The 21118-nt window shown below is 46.5% G+C and overlaps 1 protein-coding gene across 5 annotated transcripts; it reads right to left on the reverse strand.

Annotated features, from left to right (window-relative positions):
• Nucleotides 1-4331: 4331 nt before the first annotated feature.
• Nucleotides 4332-20950, reverse strand: LOC105009014 (transmembrane serine protease 6). 5 transcript variants are annotated; one of them, XM_034294219.1, is made up of 21 exons: nucleotides 20876-20950; nucleotides 15823-15956; nucleotides 15042-15199; nucleotides 13762-14276; nucleotides 13141-13249; nucleotides 12746-12888; nucleotides 11918-11985; nucleotides 11567-11754; nucleotides 11421-11462; nucleotides 11087-11306; nucleotides 10812-10948; nucleotides 10373-10485; nucleotides 9949-10067; nucleotides 9670-9812; nucleotides 9304-9402; nucleotides 9071-9214; nucleotides 8624-8740; nucleotides 7856-8024; nucleotides 7441-7709; nucleotides 7094-7230; nucleotides 4332-6741 (listed from the first exon to the last, which is right to left on the reverse strand). In XM_034294219.1, the coding sequence occupies exons 4-21, from the start codon at nucleotides 13843-13845 to the stop codon at nucleotides 6568-6570; spliced, it is 2475 nt and encodes an 824-aa protein (XP_034150110.1). In that variant the 5' UTR covers nucleotides 13846-14276; nucleotides 15042-15199; nucleotides 15823-15956; nucleotides 20876-20950; the 3' UTR covers nucleotides 4332-6567. The 5 variants fall into 5 exon arrangements, with proteins under 5 accessions (XP_034150110.1, XP_034150111.1, XP_034150114.1 ...); XM_034294220.1 differs by lacking the exons at nucleotides 15042-15199; nucleotides 15823-15956; nucleotides 20876-20950 and having other exon boundaries at nucleotides 13762-13961; nucleotides 14179-14384; XM_034294223.1 differs by lacking the exons at nucleotides 15042-15199; nucleotides 15823-15956; nucleotides 20876-20950 and having other exon boundaries at nucleotides 9101-9214; nucleotides 9958-10067; nucleotides 13762-14384.
• Nucleotides 20951-21118: the final 168 nt, after the last annotated feature.

Below are 21118 nucleotides of genomic sequence, written 5' to 3' on the forward strand. Positions count from 1 at the left end.
GGTTCCATTTAGCTTCAATGGTCCGGCCGGATCCCTCTAGATGCAATGGGCCGACCGGTTCCCTCTAGCTTCAATGGTCCGGCCGGTTCCCTTTAGCTTCAATGGTCCGGCCGGATCCCTCTAGCTGCAATGGTCCGGCCGGTTCCCTTTAGCTTCAATGGTCCGGCCGGTTCCCTTTAGCTTCAATGGTCCGGCCGGTTCCCTCTAGCTGCAATGGTCCGGCCGGTTCCCTTTAGCTTCAATGGTCCGGCCGGTTCCCTTTAGCTTCAATGGTCCGGCCGGTTCCCTTTAGCTTCAATGGTCCGGCCGGTTCCCTCTAGCTGCAATGGTCCGGCCGGTTCCCTTTAGCTTCAATGGTCCGGCCGGTTCCCTCTAGCTGCAATGGTCCGGCCGGTTCCCTTTAGCTTCAATGGTCCGGCCGGTTCCCTTTAGCTTCAATGGTCCGGCCGGTTCCCTTTAGCTTCAATGGTCCGGCCGGATCCCTCTAGATGCAATGGGCCGACCGGTTCCCTCTAGCTTCAATGGTCCGGCCGGTTCCCTTTAGCTTCAATGGTCCGGCCGGTTCCCTTTAGCTTCAATGGTCCGGCCGGATCCCTCTAGCTGCAATGGTCCGACCGGATCCCTCTAGCTGCAATGGTCCGACCGCTTCCCCCGAAGCCGTCATCAGACCAACTGTAGTCACCAGGTCATGAAGCCTTCATCAGTCAAGGCAGAGAGAAGAGGTTGCCTGGCTGCGTGTAAAACTCAAAACAGCCTGGCGATTACGGTAGAGTGGGCCGAGCCTTTGTTATTGCCCCGACAATGCCATTTTTTTGTTGTCGTTTTGTTTTCCGACACATTTGTGGGTCACACTTTATTCTGTGAGGCATGGCTTCCATCTGCAGATGTTCTGCAGGTGGTTATACCATCAACGAGCCAGACTCAGCGGCCTCCTCACTGGGTACATCACCAGTCTAATGTCTGGTAGGAGCCCCTTTGGCCTCTGTCCGCTTCAGCATCTGAAACTTGCGTTGAGATGTCCTTCGGCTCTGCGATGTTGGGAAAGAGAGATTAAACGCGCATGGTCTGTCTGTCAGCTTGAATGGGTCTGGCTGTTCTCTGACCTCTCCCTGTTTTTGCTCACAGCGCCGTTCACCGGATGTCTTTTAGCGTTGCGCCATTCTCTGTGAGCCCTCGAGAGCGTAGCGTGTGAATATCCCAGGGGGTTTGCGGTTTCGGAGAAGCTGGGATCATCGCGTCTGGCACCAACAGTCCCACCACGTTTGAAGTTGCTTAAATTGCGCGTCTTCATCATCTTTTTGGTGGAACAACAACTGAACCTCTTGATCACGTATGCATGAGTTATTTATTGACTTGTGAACAGCTGTTTGGTAAGGTCAACGGTTCCTGGATGATATTCTGCTGATTGGCAAAAAAAAAAACATGACCGCAAGAGTTTTGTGTAGATTTGCACCTCCTGGAGCAAGAAAGCGCAAACAGATCTGTGATTCAAGTGTTCCATGCAGTTTCTATTCGTAACACGTGTGCAGTCTTGTATAAGCAGGCTAAAACTACACCTCAACCTTCCTTCATCCAAGCTACAACCAATAGTTGGAGCCCCTTCTGTCATCACATTAAGACATGGAGTCAGTTTATAATAACAGCATGTTTAAATCAGCGAACTGGCTTTAACCTCCCTCCACCACTGAAATACCTGTCACCATGCACTGGATAACAAACCACAAATTGAAGAGTAACAGTAGCTTATCCATGAAGGAATGTTGATAGAAGCCTCTGAACTTAGCAACTCGAGATAGGAGAGAGGTTGGCTCCGAGCCTTGGTGCAGTAGTGATAGGGTTACGAGTGGTTATGTCATCTGCTACGTCATGTTTATTGTGTTTGAGGCCGAGTCACGGACAAAGGTTTAAGTGTTACGAGGGCGGTTTTGAAGGACATTTGTTTCCCCTCTGTGTCAAAATAGGCCATTGTTTTCTCCTCATACCCCCGCTCCGTTTCCCTTCCCTTTCCCTCTTTCTCCTGCCTCCTATCTCTCTCTCCCTGGGGGCGATTTCTGTTTCAGTCAGAACCAGGACAGGAAGCTAGCAGGAAGCGTGTGGGTTCAGTTATAATGCCGACCAGACTTAAGGCCGACCACACTCGTCTGACAGACGGAGCGAGTGGGAGGAGAGTACCCGACGAGGGGGTCAAGTACTAAAAGGGAAAAAGAGGGAGGGACAGAAAAAGGCAAGGGGGGGGGGTGTAAAAGGAGAGAGGAAAGAGGGAGAAGAAGTGGATGGGAAGGGGGGAAGGGAAGAGAGACAGGAAACTAGGCGGGGGTCAAAAGACAAAGAGAAAAAGAGGACGGCCAATTGGCTGTGGGAATGTATGCCAGATCGTTAAGATGGAATAATAAGATTGTGTCTCTTAGAATATAGCACTGTCTTTTAAATCCGCAGCAGTTCTGTACATCTTGTACTAAAACCTCTGACCTTGTTGTTCTCTCCCATTTCTAGACTGAATCTGCTGTTATAACATAAGCATATGGCATGTGAACAAAAGCTGCCAGCAGACACTCACGTAAACAAAACATTTTTTTGCGAGGGAACCTTCTCTGACCTAATGTAAATAACATTGTCTAAATATTTGGAAGTTGTACTCCTCTCAGACGTCCGCATTGCCTTGGCAACGGATTGCAGCGTCCGTTAACTGACAGATAGCGGGATCTTATTGTCACCACAGACACACAGACGCACAGACACACTCTGCAAACAGCGAGAGGCCGGGCCGTGCGAGTGAGGTTGGAAAAAGAAACAGAGGGATTTCTACAACTCACCCCTGAGGATAAAACGAGACAAGCTTTCTTCGCTTGGCTTTGTGTGTGTGTGTGTGTGTGTGTGTTGGAACAATGAGTCTTTCTTGGCAGGACTGGATTGTATCAACCACGCCTAGATGGCAGGTGCCAGTACAAACACACTACCCAGGACCTAAGGTGAGACAGAGGGGAGTGAGAAGAGGAGGTCAAAATTGCAACTTGCGTGCCAATAAAGCCTAGTGAATTAAATAGAAAATGGAGAGAGAAGGGTGAGGGGAGTCCCGGAGAAATAAGAGAGAGGGCAGCATGGATGTGCCTGGGACACAATCACAGATGGTTCCTTGGCAATGGATTCTATCTCCAGCCTCTACATGTAGCATCTTTTCAGTGACCTTCAGTGTACACACCTCAACCTAACCATAACCTTAAGTATGTAACATTATGCCTAAAGTTAACCCAGCCCTAATGCTTGAACCTAACTGGTAATGCCGAACAGTACTTCTAACCCCAATCGAAACTTTAAACCTAATGCCTGTTGGAGGTAGGAGTACCACGTGCAAGTTCTTGCTCCGTTTCCACCTGTCTCTCTACTTTTCCATCTCTCTTTCAGTTCTTTCCGCCATCCTCTCTTCAACCTCCTCCTCTCTCTCTGTTTCAGTTCCTCTCATGGACTGAGATGCTGAGTGATTACTTACAATGTAATTTTCTAGACCTCCTACTGCTTGGATATTAGTTGGGGTGTTTGTTTAGGCTGAGTAGGATGAAGTTCATAGACGATTTAGCATTGTCCTTCCTTTAGGTGTAAAGACCTTCTTCTAGTCCATCGATGATGCAGTTCCCACTAAAGCCGTGCAAATCAGCACTCAAGGCTACTTCTACCATTCTGACAATCTTCACCCAGTTCTGCGTGGCTACCTTTTCAAACTTCACCGCTGTCAGACACTCTTTTCTCGTTCAGATCAATGGTAGTAGACTTTTACAAAGAAGCTCATGAAAAGATGTGTGAATTGGCGCAAAAAAAAAAAAAAAAAAAGGCTGACATTTACATGTACAATTTGTTTAGTGCTTGTATGCAAATTCTGTCCTTGGTCCACAAAATATAGTTACATTAAATAAATTGTATGTCTGAAGTTGGGTTTTCCGCCATAGCATGGACTCGAGACGAACGGACACACACACACACACACCGACATACTTCAGTGGCAAAAGCAGCCTGAGGCTGTGTTCTTTCTCTCCCCCTCCCCCTCCCACCCCCCTCTCAGGAACCTTCCATCTGGAGAGTAAACATTATTAATCATTTTTAATTCATGAGTCCTGCAGCTCTTGTTTACCTCTCGTTATGGCGGTCTTAGTGTGTGTGTGTATGTGTGTGTGTGTGTTTCGTTTACATTAGACAAGATCCCCTCTGTGTAACAGACTCAACAGTAAAGTGTGACTGTTAATACACAGGGATTAACCTGACCCTGTACATGCTGTTCAGTCACTAAAATATTAACATGACACTGTACATGCTGTTCAGTCACTAAAACATTAACATGACACTGTACATGCTGTTTACAGATTAAGACATTAACATGACACTGTACATGCTGTTTACAGATTAAGACATTAACCTGACACTGTACATTCTGTTTACAGAGTAAGACATTGACATGACACTGTACATGCTGTTTACAGAGTAAGACATTAACATGACACTGTACATTCTGTTTACAGAGTAAGACATTAACATGACACTGTACATGTTGTTTACAGAGTAAGACATTGACATGACACTGTACATGTTGTTTACAGAGTAAGACATTGACATGACACTGTACATGCTGTTTACAGAGTAAGACATTAACATGACACTGTACATGTTGTTTACAGAGTAAGACATTGACATGACACTGTACATGCTGTTTACAGAGTAAGACATTCTGGGGTTAAAATGTAAACCACCCACAAACTCCCAAATCCTATTTGACATTACCTCTAATATTGATCCAAAACCTAAACCTTACCTTGAACCCAAAACCTAAACCTTTAACTTGAACCCAAACTCTTACCTTGAACCCTAACATAAAAGCCAAAAATATCCCACTGTCTCACAGGTTTCTATAGCCTGGTACAAACAAGAGTACTAACAGACACACTCACTTTCTTCATTAAAATAATAGATACAGAGAGAGCATGTTTAGACTGCCCTAATGACAAATACGTTTAAGTAACATTTACATAACATGTAAATAGAATTTTCAATTTAATACTATGTAATGTGGAACTGTCTGGGCCAGTTATGTAGTAAGACTCAATACATGCACACACAGCCCTTTGTCCTCCTGTCCTGGTAAGGAGTGTAAACTCACTGACTCTGTTGTTTACCTGGTAACTAACATGGTGCTCTTCATCGAACAAGTGCTGTTGCTGATGATAGTTGAATTGCACCAGCAGAAAGTGCTATTGTTAGATTTTTTTTGTTGCTTGCCAACATCAAAATTATAATCTCTCTAATACCTCTTTTTGCATGTTGCAACACAAACCGAGTGAGACATCGGCTGTAGACCGCAGTAGCCACGGGGAATATCTGTCAGTAAAGTTTTCAATTAAGATTTCCACCTTTTTACATCATACTTATTTGTAGTTTTTTTTTTTTTTTATCTCTGACGCAAATCTGCCTAAAATTTTCATTCATGTGGATAAAACTATCCAATCCTAAACAGGCTCAGAGTCTGTGGCTGAGATTCACATCACCAACAACGCTTAGATGTGGTTCCTCAGTGTGTGTGTGTGTGTGTGTGTGTGTGTTTGTGTGTGTGTGTGATAGAGTATTCAGAAACAGAGTAATACAATTATAATTACACACTCCAACAACCTTTTGACTGTCGTTTTATTTATGTATGGTGATGAGTCAGACACGCTCAACAGTTGCATCTCAACGGCACCCTATGCCCCCTTCACAGGGCACTGCCATTGGCTTAAGCCCAAGGGAACAAGGGAACAATTTGGGATACACCCTCATTTGGGTTTGCAATCAGGAAGTGTTTCAAGCTCCACTTCTTGTTTCACTTCTGAGGAGATGATCACGTTCAAAAGCAGACGGAAAGGAAACAGCTTCTCGAAGGTAATGGAGCAACTGTTAACCCAGGGTTTTACACAAGGGTATGTTGCTGAAATTAAAAGTGATACACAAACATTCAATGTAAGAATCATATGAAAGGTCTAATGCCGCTGGCATTAAAGTCTTACTCAATAGGATCTTGATTGGTGCTGGTTTTCGGATAATTAATTGCAACCACCTGGTGTCCCAGCCAGGGCTACGTCGGTCCCTGATTGGAGTGGAAGATTGTTTTTAAAGCAGCAGAAGTGGATTTGAGGCTCGGGTTTTTCATTGGATGGACCTATTGTGTGGGACTTAATGATGTTGTTGTTTTCGCAGCGTCCACATGGGGGCGGTATTGGATGTGTTGGATTGAGCTTGATTGTTTTGGGTTGTTGTTGTCCTCGACTGTCCTCGGCTGATCTTCCTGTAGGATAGTGCTCGCCCTGTTTCAACCTTGGCCCTATAAACCAAGGATTTCCAACACGTTACAACAATCAACCGCAAGCTTGCCGAGGACCATGAAGATGCTGTGAACAAGGATGCTAATGGTGACCGCGACAAATACATTTATACTGGCTACAGTCGCTAACGTCTACGACATCATATACATTATGTCCTGCGGTACTACATTATGACACTGTGTCTTTTCGTTGACGACGGCGATGATGACGACGGCGATGACGACGAATGTCAGCTTTGCGCCTGTCCAGAGAGGTGCTCTTTGATCCAGCCGGTGAGTTTCGTGACCCGCGTGTAGACGCCATAGTAGTCCGCCCGGCCACACCCCTTCCCCCAGCTGACCACACCCGCTAGGAACCAACGACCCGAGGGCTCTTGGCAGACCAACGGACCCCCGGAGTCTCCCTGAGGGAGGGAGGGAGGGAGGGAGAGTCATTTTAGTTCAATCAATGTAAAGCCTATTTCTATTAAAGCAATACATATTTTCTACCAATGATTACTTTTTTCAACCTGCTCCCACAGCAGGATTCTACACTACTGGACGGTTGGCAATTTCTCCACCGGCTGACACATTCAAATGAGTGCACGGGAGCGTGATGAGACGTTTCGGGAGGTGGGCGGAGGTCTAGGTCTGGTTCCTGCCCCCCCGTGATTGGATGTTTCGTGAGGTGGGTGGAGGTCTGGGTCTGGGTCCCGCCCCCCCGTGATGAGTTGTTTCGGGAGGTGGGTGGATGTCTGGGTACCCCCCCCCCCGTACCTGACAGGCGTCCTTCTCTCCGCTGCGGTAGCCGGCGCACAGCATCCTAGGAGTGACCATGTAACCATAGGAACGGACGCAGGCCTGCTCGCTCACCAAACGCACGTCCACCTTCTGCAGCACATTACTGGGACTTCCTGGGGTCAGAGGTCACAGATCAATAACAAGGTTTCTGCGGTGAAGTTTAGGGCGACTCATCTGGGATCAGTCTCCACTGTACAGCCAACGACTCATTAGTTAACAAATATCCATTGTTTGGTCTCCTTGTGTGTAAGTGTTTAGAGGACTGTGAAGACGATGTGTAGTACATCTCCCCCCCTCCCTCCCTCTCTCCCCCTACTCCTGACCTCCTTCCTTCAGCGTCCCCCAGCCTGTAACCCAACAGAGCAGTTCGGGTTCGTGCTGATGCGTGGGGGATGGCAGGCAGACGGGCTGGGCCGGGGTCCCCGGAGCCGCGGGTCTCTCCAGTCGCAGCAAAGCCAGGTCATAATCGTGCGTCTCGTCGTCATAGTACTGGTGCAGGAACACCTGCTGCACCCGAATGGACTCCTCCATCTGGCCGCTGCGATTCAGAAGCAGTTTGCCAAGACAGGCCGTCCACGCGCCTGGAGAGAGACTGGCGGAAGGGGGGTGGGGGGGGTGGGGGGGGGGAGGAGAGGGGCCAAACTGAGACTGAGGAAGACGGGATCAAACCGAAGGAGAGGCGAAGAGGAGAAGAACGAAACTACCTTGTTTCCGCCTCTCTCCCTTTCGTGTACTCACCGGTCGTCATAGAAACAGTGAGCAGCGGTAACCACCCATTGGCTGGAGACCAGTGACCCTCCGCAGACGTGTCTTCCACTTATCTGGAGGCTGACCTGCCATGGCCACTCCCCCTCTGATGCGTTGACTCCTCCCATTATGCGACTGGAAAACTGCCTGAGACCACAGTCTGAAGAAAGGACAAACATCCATGAATGTGTGTGTGTGTGTGTGTGTATACTCTTTCCTATCAGGTCCAAAAATCACCAAAATATCTGGACATACATAAATCACCAGATTTTTTGGTTTTGGTTTTAGATTAGGAGTTGATGATAATACTTATGGGTCCTGAAAACATGGTGTGGTGTGTGTGTGTGGGGGGGTTAGGTCTTACTGAACGAATGGGGACAAAATGTCCCAATGAGTATAGTAAAACCAGAAAAAAATTACCTAATTGGGACCTTTTGCTGGTCCCCGTGAGGCAAAAGTCAATTTCCGGCTCAGGGTTTAGGGTCAAACTTACAATTGATTTTATAGTTAGAATTTGGGTTTCTTTAAGGTCCAGGCGTTGTTGGTTAAGTTTAGGGTTAAGGTTAGGCATTACATCTAGGTAAAGTTTAGGCATAAATGTTACTTTATTGAGGTTAAGGTTAGGTTTAGGGTTAAGTTAGGGTTAGGGTAAGGGTTAGGTTTAGGGTTAAGTTTAGGGCAAGGGAGTATACAATTTCTATTTTCTGGTCCCCATGAGGGTAGCTGTACAAACTTATGTGTGTGTGTGTGGGGTCTCACCACAGTGTCTCTCATCTGAGGCATCGGGGCAGTCAGAGATGAAGTCACACTCTGGGTTTGGCTTCTTCAGACATGTCCCGTCAGCACACACATATGTCATGTCAGTGCAGTGAACACCTAGACACATACAACACACACACACACACACACATATGTCATGTCAGTGCAGTGCACACCTAGACACATACAACACACACACACGTCATGTCAGTGCACACCTAGACACACACACACACACACACACATATGTCATGTCAGTGCAGTGCACACCTAGACACATACAACACACACACACACGTCATGTCAGTGCACACCTAGACACATACAACACACACACACACATAAATGATGTGATGCTCATCAGGCTCAAAAACCTAGCCAGCTGTCTTGCTGTGGTCTGTCTTGTTAGCCACATATATATGACTGAGAACAATTAGAGCCACCAACCTTCACACCCACCCACACACCCACAGTTACCCTCTGTGCAGTTCTCCTCATCCATGGCCTCGGGGCAATCTGGGTGCTGGTCACACACTTTGAAGTGGTCCACACACCGACTGTCTTCAGGACACTGATATTGGGCCACACACACTTGACACACACACACACACGCACACAGGCACTGTCAGCCACCGATCACGCTGTTTGTTCATTTGTGTTTGTTTGCGTGGGTGACGTACCACAGTTTCTTTCGTCCAGTCCGTTGGGGCAGTCTCTGATGCCATCACAGGCTGGAACACACAGGCCATTTAGAGTACAGAGGAACTGGCTGGGACAGGCTGAAACACGCACACACACACACACACATACACACACACACGAAACCATTTTTGTAAATCACCTAACCAGGGGCCCATTTCAGACAGACTGACCAGGAGCACCTTTCAGACTGACTAACCAGGAGCACCTTTCAGAGAGACTAACCAGTTTGGTGATTCAGTGGGAATATCGCAGGCCCCCCTCATTGGCTCCCCCCGATGTTAAAATCTTCCCTCTTAAATCCATTGGGACACACCTAGATGTGAGGCGTGTTAAAGCCGACTTACGGTCTGACTGGTTGAAGAGGCTGTAGTGGACCTGAAGGCCCGGTCCAGTGATTGACACCTCAGAAGTCATGACAATGCTGGTTGGTGTTGAGAGAAGGTAGACACGTTCGGTGTACGGCTGGAGACTCCGCGTTCCACACAGCCTGAGGCGGAGACAATCGTGGTCTTTACAGTGAAGTCGGTAAAAGTCGGGCGGGAAAAGATCGCGTGCGTCTGTTGCATTCGACAAGCGGTGCCGATTGATGTGTGTCAATCACCATGTCGGCAAAGGCTCATCACCTGCTGTACCTGCGATTCTGTAGCGTCCACTGGCCCTGGGTACAGGCCTGACTGTAGGTAGCCCTGCTCAGCTCATAGCCTTCAAAATGCAGGGACAGGCCATAGTCCACAGTGGGCACCTAGACACACACACACAAACACGCACACGGAAAAATGACCCCACACGCAATAACGACATATCTGAATATACTCGGAAGCACGCGTGAAATGAAATCGGACGTTCTGGAACAGAACGGTTCTATGTTATGACGTTTTGGAGATTACGGAAAAACAACAGGAGCCACAACACGACAGTAGAAGCCTGTTGACAGCAGTAAAAGCCAGTACACAAAACTAGGAGCCACTGCAGAACAGCAGAAGCCAGTAGAGAACAGCAGATGCCAGTAGACAACAGTAGACGGCAGTAGACTGAACAGGCTCTCACAGTGAATGTCCAGGTACAGTTGGTGTCAGGGGGATAGAAGCTGGGGAAGAATGGGGTTTCTACATAACCCTGTACTCCAAACACGGGCTTCAGCTCTATGGCAGAGGAGCACACTGAGGGAGAGAAAAAAAACCCCATTATATTTGTGGTTAGAATTGCATCACCATCTGCCCGCGTTGAATAAAAAAAATAAAAAACACAGATCCGAACAACAGGATGCCAGACGATCCCTGCCTCTGTGGCAGTGACATTAGGCCCCCGGTAGATCTCCGTCGCACGGCGCAACGCACCATCTGGCTCGCCAAATAAAGTCCGACGTCTAATCCTTCTCTCTGAAAAATCAAGAGGGGGGGGAAGGGGGCGGGGGGGCGGCAAACGTGTGCTAACCGGCGAAACAAGGCGTGTGGTGGTGGTGGGGGGAGGGGTGGGGTCATCTCACCTTCAGTGGTCCAGGCCTGCGCAGACAGGGAGAAGGGGTCTTTGTAGTTGTAGAGGCCCTGTTTCCAGAGCACCGTCATCCACTCTCCGGATGATAACACATTCACCACACGCTCCTGTCTGCTGCAACCATACACCCTGACGGACAGGGAGAAAAAAAAAGTGCTAGTTTTGGGCTCAGGTTGTTTTGACAACAGTCAGAGCTACAGCCCTTGCGGTCGAAAGTCGCATGCATTTCCCTGCAAGGACCGGCGTCTAAACGGTGCGTGAGCTCACGAGGTGATGAGGTGAGTATCAGTAGGCGTTAAACCATCATAAACAGCCAGCCTGTCTCTACACTCCGGCAGCAGCCACTCCATTCTCAGTTCCAGTCTGAACCTCTGGGCCCCCGAGCCTTGTGGAGCCCTGAGGTGCCAAAGGCAGGACGAGCGTTGGGTGTCCGGGCCCCTCAGAGTCACCACTGTGCCAGAGGTTACCCCTTGGTACCTGTAACAGTCTGATAGAAAAACAAGCACTGGGAATGGATGACAACAGCCAAGTTTGCCTGCCACTTACACAGTCGCAAAACTGTATTTTTGCAAAAAAAGTGAGAAAACTAAATAAATCATACCAAATGAAGCTTTCAAAACTTCTAGAACCTTAGGTTCCATTTCTGAGGGGATAAACAATAAACAAACAGGGGAAGGTGAACAACTCATTACAGCATAAACCGACAAACAAGTCCTCCGCCCGCGCTGGCGTTCCCCCCCCGCTTACCCGTCACGGCGAAAGACGGGAGGTGTATGAGATAACCTCCACAGCTGGCAACCTCCTCTCTCTGGCTCCCCCTGTAGGCTTCCAGTCGACCCTGCAGGCTGTCGCTGACTCGCTCCAAAGTGACCTTCTCAACATGGCTGCCGGGGACTGACAACACCAGCCAGAAGTGGGCCGCCACGCTCCCCTCCCTACCGAGGCCGCGGATGAGGGACAAAAGAGAGCCATGAGGTGATGTTCAACTGGTCACCTTCACACCCGATATCCGCTTCCTGTGGTGTCAGATGGGCATTGATATAGACACAGCACGCGCCGTAACGTGGGCGTGTATCGCTGGGAAATCGCTTTACGTACCCAAAGGCAAAGACCTTGGTAGAGTTGAAGTAACGCGACAGGGCTGACTCCTTCACTATCCTCTGCACCTGGGAGACACACACAGTTTGAATTGGAAGGTAGTACAGTTTTTATGGTTTGCGGCTCAGTCACTCTGGTATTTGCCAGGTAATTGCATGGATTAGGTTTTGTAGACTCTGGACACAGCCCACATGCATTTATTAATAATTAAAACTTGTACTCTTAAAATGTTCACCCGGCACAGCCAGAAGAGCCCCTCTTAGGGAGTTTTTTCCCCCGAGCCACTGTGCTCCAACCCTGTTGTTTGCTCATTGGGGTTACAGCCGGGGTGTTTTCTAAAAGCACTTTGTGACAACCGCTGATGGAAAAAGAGCTTTATAAATACATTTGATTGACTGATTGCTGGGAAGTTGCCGGGTAGCTGCCGTTGGTGCCAACATTTTACAAAGCAACATTTAATGGTTCGACCGACCAATCGGCATGCTCTCAGTGCTTAGCAGACTTTCGGGGGAAATCCTGTGTGACCAGATGCAATGCTGGTTCAAAGATAGCAAGCTAAGGGAAGGGCCACATCAGAAGCTCTAAGGCACACTGACCTAAATAAATCATAAATAGACTCTTTGTCCTGAGATAACTCAAAGCAGTAATGAAACCAGATGAAAAGAATTAAACCAGATGAAAAAAAGGGTTAGTGGATAGGAATAGGTATGTGCAGCTCACGCGATTAGGGTTAGGGTTGTGGTTAGGATTAGGGTTGTGGTTAGGATTAGGGTTGTGGTTAGGATTAGGGTTGTGGTTAGGGTTAGGGTTAGTGCATTCATCCTATACCATGTCTTCTACATCCTTGGCCTGGGCGGTAAAGGCCGGGCTGGTGTGAGATGACAGATCGGTTGAAAAGTTCCTGTTCAGGATGGAGAGTCTCCCTGTGTACTGCTTCTGTACCCTGGGCTCCGACACCCAAACCCGGTACTCTGGTGGAGGGAGGGAGGGTAGAAAGGCAAAGACAGGAAGAGCGAGAGGTCTGATGTCATATAAGTCCGGCAGTCCTACTGTTTTGCTGCTTCTGTACACTGGGCTCCAACACCTTACGGGTGAGAGAGGGAGCGGAGGTGGGTGTTGGGAGGGTGTCTGTTGTGTTGTGCTGTTCAACATGATGACCAGTGGAGAAGGGTGTTTGTGTCTGTGTACACGAGTATCCCAAGTTCCCATGACCCCTTGCTCACCCAGGAAGAACCAGCCAAGAGTCGCTCCGATGGCGAGGATGATAACGCCGATGACAACGATGACGACAAGGAGACACTTATTGGGTTGTCTGAATTTACCGGCTGCCTTCTGTACACAAAAACACCCCAACAGGTGAACAAACATAAGAATGGTGTGCACAAACCTCCGTAACAGCGGAAGAGGTTTCACCCTATAGCTTAAGTCTAGAGTAGACTAATCTGACTACACTTAAATAGCACAGCGCAAAACATGCCTGATTCCTTTATTCGAGGACTTTAGGATTAGTAGATTAATTGACTCGGGAGCGTTGGATATGGACTAGACCGTGGATATGGAATAGGCTACGTTCATTGGCTGGATGTCCCGAAGGAGAGGTTTGAGAACCGTTGTCAAGGACAATGCACGTAGACTTTGGCAGTCAATGTAGCGATGAACGGTGTAACCCAAGCCATAGCTAGTTTTTCCGACTCTTGCGTTACATAATGTCTGAAAACACGAACACTTGCCTGATGCCACTAACAACTAAACTAACAAGTAAAACATATTATTGCCATAAAATGTAGCTAAATCATACATTGTCAATGTCACACTACTCCTAGGTAGGCAGCTAGGCTACTGACCCCTTCCAACTTCGTATCCACAGGAGCTGGCGCGACCTCTTCATCAAAAGAGCGCGACTCTTTAGAGCCGTGCCCGAACGCCATAACTTAAATCCGTTGTTCCATCTCCACCCAAATAAAATACAGATGGTGTTGAGTTTATTTCCTCATGCGTCTCAGTAAAATCTCCGTCCAACTGTAACGGATACGATTGCTAGAAGCTACAGGGTAAAAACGCCACCTCTTATTTGCAAGTCCAAAGGTACTTTCGATCAATATTTCCCAAAGCGAGTTTGGATCTCCCGCTTTCCAATTGGAAAAAAAAAACACATGAATAACCGCCCCAACTTTAATCAATAACAACAGCAGCCAAAAAAGTATGGATTGTTCAGCCAGCCTACACGTACAAATATTTAATTGTAATAACGTATACAGCACCTGTAACACCGAAGCATCCTCTCAGGTCACAGTAACAGATGTGATGACATCCCTGGTCGACGCCTAGCAACCACCACTGCTGCCACCATCCCAGCAGCCTGCATCCCAGAGGTAAGTCGTCTATTTCTAACGCCATCGGCCCATTTGTAGAACTGGTCAGGCACCGCGCTTACAACGCAGTATAAATGTGTGATAATGTATGTCTGCTAAAAAGAATGGCTTAAATGTAAACTTTATTCATTTGCATATTCATATGTCTTATAGTATCGTTTAATAATGCGAAGTTACAGTATAAGCATGTACTAAATCTAAACACAAGCCTGAAAACAGTATAGCAAGAAAATAAATAAACGGAAGTGAGTCATATAGGTTAATACAATATTGTCTAAAAAAAATTCCCTTCTGAAATAAGGTGAAGGTTATTAAACAAAAAACGAGCATTCTCTCTTTGAGCCAGACAGTTAACCATAACAGCACTGGTAAGTAAACCTGGATAAGAGGTACTGTTAAAGGACTGAGACTTCTTTAGGCCATATTAAAATAAGACGTTACATTAATTGTCGTTCTTAATAATTGACTGCATCCGAACTCTGAAATGTTATCCTAGTTGATTTCTGAGCATCGCACTGGCATATAACCACCAGCAGAGGGCTCTATAAATATTGACCTGACGAATACAGTTTACCAGGCAACAACCTGCCTGGAAGATCGCTACTGGTACCAAGACCTAGAGATGGAGCTAACCCTGGAAAGGTGAAAGGTAGCTAGAGCAAACTGGTTAGGTGTATGGGGTGAAGCTGAAGGGAAAGTGAAAGTGAAGGGAGAGCGCCACAACACACAGAGAGCAGAGACCCAGAATGCACCTGGGCTCCAGTCACTCCACTGAGACATGGCTTGTCTTGGGTTGTCTTGGGTTGTCTTGGGCCATGACCCTGGCCTGGTACCTCTTCCCTCTCTCCAACTTGTCAGGGTCCAGGTCAAAATGGGTCGTCTTTTTCTGAATGAGCACCTCCTCAGCATCCTGCAACAACGAATAACACTTATAATACAATTCTGTATGTAGTGTATGTGTACATTAAGATAGTACTTTACTTTAAGAACTAATGTATGTGTATGTTAAGATAGTACTTTAAGAACTAGTGTATGTGTACATTACAAGAGTACTTTAAGAACTAGTGTATTTGTCCTATAAGACACTGCTTTTGTAAGTTAACATTTTCACCAATCTCACTATTTTATGTAGTCTCTTTTTTTCTGCTTTCTCAGTATCAGACCTGGCTGGGCCAACATTCTAACCATCATCTGCATCACCCCCCCCCCCCCCCCCCCACGATGTCAGCAGGAGAAGGAGCACTGTGTGTACTGGGAAATGGTCGGACTGAAACTACTGTGGTTATCACCACCTATCTTGAAACAGGAAAGGTGTGCAGTATATATTTTTTTGTCCCTGTGCACATGTGTGTGCGTGTGTGTGTGTGTGTGTGTGTATGCGTGTGTGCATTGGGACTGTGCAGACTGAAAATAATGCGGTTATCACTACACCCTCAGCTCTTTCCTCTCCCCCTCTAGCTCACTCACTCACTCACTCACTCTCTCTCTCTCTCTCTTCCCCTCCAGCTAATTCACACACGCACTCTCTCTCACCATCCAGTCCTGTGTTTCTTGTTTCCACTGTAGTTGAAAGTCATAGTTTAAGATTAAACTAGAAATGGGAGCACCAGGTGTCCAGTCGATGGACGTGTTGGTGATGGTGGGCTCGCCAGGGGGATGCATTTTAACTGTCCAAATACAAAACATCACAGTTAATGTAGTCCTAGTGTTAACACTAAAAGAGCTGCTTCTAGAGTTAATGTAGTCCTAGTGTTAACACTAAAACAGCTGCTTCTAGAGTTAATGTAGTCCTAGTGTTTGTTTTCAGCTTCCAACAGAATAAGAAAGAGACGCGTGTGTGGAGGGATTTGTGTGTTCTCATTCTGAAACCTGGTAGGAGACTGGCACCTGGCATGTGGGCCACTACTTTTAACCAGGTCCCATAGAGTTCTGGTGTGAAGTAGGGCACTTAGTAGGGAAAAGTCCGCCATTTGGGTGACATGTGAAACATTAGAAAGAGGAATATGAAGTGGGCTTGGCTGCTTTCCGCTGTTTGTCTGGTGTGTTTGTATTTTGGTTTGATCATTTTTATCTGTGAAACTAGATCGGGGAGGGGACATACGTGTCCCCATAGATACATACGCACGCACGCACCCACACAAACACACACACACATCTTTATATATACACACACACACACAAACGGCATCATATTTTTCAAATGGGTTTCAAATAGGGAGCAGTCAGGTTTCTTGACCACATCCCTGATCTAGCTAGGTGAGAAATGTGTTATTCTCTGTAACACTTTATTTGAGTAGGTCTATACACAGTCAATAACATTTACAACCTCAGCAAGCATTTACTTTGTTTTTGATATTTTGTTCATAATATGCATATCAGTAGAGCTTCTACTGATATTTACTTGATAATCCAAGTAAAGTGTAACCAAAGACTAAAATGTTAAAAATATATATTTGAAAAAGCAAAAAAGGGTATTCTCAAGATAGAGAGAAATATTTCCCACTCTGCTTAAGACAAGCCAACAGAGAGAATGTTATCATGTCACCAAGAGCTGGGATATCACCCTGGTAAAACTCTGTCTTCAAAACCCTGATTCAAAAGCTTAAAACTGAAACTCAAGCTAAAAAACCTTAAAACTCAAACTCAAGCTAAGAAAGCTTAAAACTCAAACTCAAGCTAAAAAAGCTTAAAACCCAAGCTGGGCTTTTCATTTGGGTCTTGTAATGAGGACAAACATGTTTTGTTGCGTAGGATTACGGTGATAATCTGAGTACTCACCAGGCACACATAACATGCTACTCTTAGATTTACCTCAGATTACCATCTAATACTACAAGAAAGACACACCGGTTTATTTTAATTGACAGTTCAGTACCAGGTTATCTATTATAGGACAGCTGACAGCTCTTTGTTCACTTTACAGAGACATGAAAATGACTGTGTAATCCCTAAAAGCATCAGGACAACTTTACATTAAATATGCTCTTTTCAACTGCCATATGCAGTTGCTCCACATAATCTCTTATCTTGTGTCTTTGAGTTCAACATTATCAACCTCTCCCTCATCGCCACTCATCGTCAACACACCTTTTATCTGATAGGTGTTTTTTTCTCAGAAGGAGGTAGAAATCTTCCACCATCAGGCTGAACGTTATATCCGTTTAACCACAGTGACCTTTAGATGCAAACAGCACACTGCCCATGTAAGGCAATGAAAAACATACTGATCTAATATACTGTTCTTTAGAAGAATATCGTTCAGAGGATGTTGTAATGAGGTTATGTTTTCTATGCATATAGATTGGGACTTGCTGGTCTTACTGAAATTATCATTTTTGCTCAGCCCACTGTCAATATATTAATACTATAATTTATGTAATGATACTCTTGACATTGACCTGGCAGATGGAGATATTTTTTTTTTATGTATTAGTTCATACAAACACCAAATACAATTATTCATGAAAATAAACATAAATACGATGAAAGGTAACCAGAGTCTGGAAGAAATGGCATAACGAAATAGTGCTAATGAAAAACAACTGGGCAGGTATGAGAGAGAAAACCCAGCAGACAACCTAAAGAGCTTTCTGCATGTGATGAATGGTACTCAAAGGGTCAATTTGAGGGCCAATAGGAGATCCAGTGAAATGCTTTGATCGTGAAACGTCATACAAGAAAGGGCCTTCTTGGGGCCAGGGGTCCAGGGGCTTAACTAAAGCTGTGCCGGATCACTTGGACAGAGACAAGAACCTGAAGTATCCAAAATCAAAAGCATATAACACAACTGGTCATTTCTGGGTTCAGTTCTTCTCATCTGGTGTTGTGTCCAGAGGCCCATCGCACAACATCTCACAGTAAGCTATTCATTACATTTTGGCCAGCCTGGAGTTAGGGTCATTAGCTTAGTCCAAATTCATGAATTGAAACAGTCATGCCTGATAAGAAGAGGTTTTAAAGTGGGCCCTTGGACACCACAGCTGGTAAGGCCTGCTAAGGTATTTTAATGGAGGCCACACCAAATTCTGACTCGGTTGACAAACACTGGGTCTTTTTGTTGCTTTTCAATGTGTTACTTCGATGGCAAATTGTGTTTTTTTCAAACAAACACTTATGGGTCAGAAATAGTGGCCTACGGCTTTTTTTCTTAACACGTGTGTGTTGTATGTGGACTACACTCTGCATGCACACATGGAATACACATTGTGCAAACACACATGCGTACATGCACACACATACAAACACACAAACACACGCACAGGGAAATAAAACCGCAATGTATTCATTTCACAGAATGTTTACGAGCCATTTCCAATAACAAACAAACCCGAAAAACCACTGACAACCATGTCCTCCCCTCCCGTGTCACCTGAACCACTTCTCCTAAACGAAACCACACGTTAACCCCCTCGTCACTCGTTTTCTCTGCTTTTTAATGGCCCAGTCAGTCAACCCCTCAGTCGCCCAGTCAGACAACCCCTCAGTCTCCCAGTCAGTCAACCCCTCAGTCTCCCAGTCAGTCAACCCCTCAGTCTCCCAGTCAGTCAACCCCTCAGTCTCCCAGTCAGTCAACCCCTCAGTCTCCCAGTCAGTCAACCCCTCAGTCTCCCAGTCAGTCAACCCCTCAGTCTCCCAGTCAGTCAACCCCTCAGTCTCCCAGTCAGTCAACCCCTCAGTCTCCCAGTCAGTCAACCCCTCAGTCTCCCAGTCAGTCAACCCCTCAGTCTCCCAGTCAGTCAACCCCTCAGTCTCCCAGTCAGTCGGTCAGTCAGTCTTCCAGTCAGTCAGTCACTCTCCCAGTCAGTCAGTCTTCCAGTCAGTCAGTCATTCTCCCAGTCTCCCAGTCACTAAGCCTGTCAGTCAGTCTTCCTCTTAGTCTCCCAGTCAGACAGTCTTCCAGTCAATCAGTCAGTAAGCCTGACAGTCTCCTAGTCAATAAATCCGTCTCCCAGTCAGTCCCCCAAGCAGTCAGTCAGTCTTCAAATCAGACAGTCAGTCTCCCAGTCAGTAAGCCTGACTGTCTCCCAGTCAATCAGTCAGTCTCCCTGTCAGTCTCCCAAGCAGTCAGTCAGTCTTCCAGTCAGTAAGCCTGACAGTCTCCCAGTCAGTAAGCCTGACAGTCTCCCAGTCAGTCAGTAAGCCTGTCAGTCTCCCAGTCAGTCAGTCAGTCAGTCTTCCAATCATCGCCTCACACCCTCCTCCACATCTCTCTAACTTCCTGTCTGCCAGTGTCTGTGACCTATAAAAACACCCATGCTATAGACATGCTATAATTCTGGCACCCTAAACCTCATTCAAAGTTCACTATACAGTGAGGGAAAACATTATTTGATCCCCTGCTGATTTTGTAAGTTTGCCCACTGACAAAGAAATGATCAGTCTATATTTTTAATCGTAGGTTAATTTGAACAGTAAGAGACAGAATAACAACAAAAAAAGATTTCTGGTTCCCAGGTGTCTTTTATGCAGGTAATGAGCTGAGATTAGGAGCACACTCTTAAAGCAATGAATCAGATTCCAAACTCTCCACCATGGTCAAGACCAAAGAGCTGCCTGCAAGGTCCCCCTGATCAAGAAAGCAGATGTACAGGCCCATCTGAAGTTTGCCCATGAACATCTGAATGATTCTGTGGAGGGAGCTGAAGGTTCGAGTTACCAAATGTCAGCCTTGAAACCTTAATGATTTGGAGAAGATCTGCAAAGAGGAGTGGGACAAAATCCCTCCTGAGATGTGTGCAAACCTGGTGTCCAACTACAAGAAACGTCTGACCTCTGTGATGGCCAACAAGGGTTTTGTCACCAATTTGACAGGAATATGGGGAAGTACAGAGGCTACAGACATACATTTCCACCAGTGGCTGCAGCTTTCACCCTAGACCACCTTAGAACACATCAAAACAATCAACTCATGAAGAACGGTGCCCAGGGCATGAACAGAAGTAACGTAATAACAGACCATCATCATCATGTTAAAGTAGGAACAACTGTCCCGTGATCATGCATTTGAAATCTCCTTCCACCTGAAAACTCCCAGCACATTGAACTAGTGGGAGTGTGGCCTCTACCCTACCCTACCACAAGCACCTCTCCGCGCCCTGAAACCTAGCAGGATCACTCTCTAAGAACAGTGGGTTTCTGCAGGAGCCTGGGCATTCTGACGTGGTGATCAAGTGTCTTGTCATCCAGACGGACTCTGTTGTCCAAGTCATCTCCCGCTCCCACACTCTGACACGCACACACTCTGACACGCACGCACCCACACACTCTGACACACACACACTCTGACACCAACGCACGCACACACACACTCTGACACGCACACACTCTGACACGCACGCACCCGCACACTCTGACACACACACACTCTGACACCAACGCACGCACACACACACTCTGACACGCACACACTCTGACACGCACGCACGCACCCACACACTCTGACACACACACACACACACTCTGACACACACACACACACTTTGACACCCACGCATCGCACTCACACAATTGTTTGAATGAACAAACAAAAATAATCTGGTTCATACCTGAACACAGGCGTGTTTCATCTATTAAAGAGGGCACTTACCCTTTTTATAATTGACATTCTAGCAGCTCTCTTGGACTCCCAGGCTTTAAACCATGTGACTAACCCCAGTGCTATCTGGCCATAAAACATTCCAGTTGAGTTTGCTGTCACCGAGAATGACAAGTTGTTGATAAGTAAACGAGCTCTGTCCCCAGAAAGAAAGAAATGCCTGGTTACTTTCTCTGAAATATCAATGAGTGAAAGGAAAAATGGCATCTGATCAAAAAGGTTTTTCTGTGGTTC

This window comes from Esox lucius, chromosome 9 (assembly GCF_011004845.1).
Source record: "Esox lucius isolate fEsoLuc1 chromosome 9, fEsoLuc1.pri, whole genome shotgun sequence".
Classification (NCBI taxonomy): domain Eukaryota; kingdom Metazoa; phylum Chordata; class Actinopteri; order Esociformes; family Esocidae; genus Esox; species Esox lucius.

What these genes read in the sequence shown, in the direction of transcription:
- LOC105009014 (XM_034294219.1), bottom strand. Translation starts at nt 13,845, where the DNA reads ATGGCGTTCGGGCACGGCTCTAAAGAGTCGCGCTCTTTTGATGAAGAG. An exon ending in TGGATACGAAGTTGGAAGGG is followed by an intron (nt 13,250 to 13,761) that starts GTCAGTAGCCTA and finishes TTTTGTGTACAG; the next exon opens with AAGGCAGCCGGTAAATTCAG. An exon ending in GAGAGAAGGACGCCTGTCAG is followed by an intron (nt 6,742 to 7,093) that starts GTACGGGGGGGG and finishes TCCCTCCCTCAG; the next exon opens with GGAGACTCCGGGGGTCCGTT.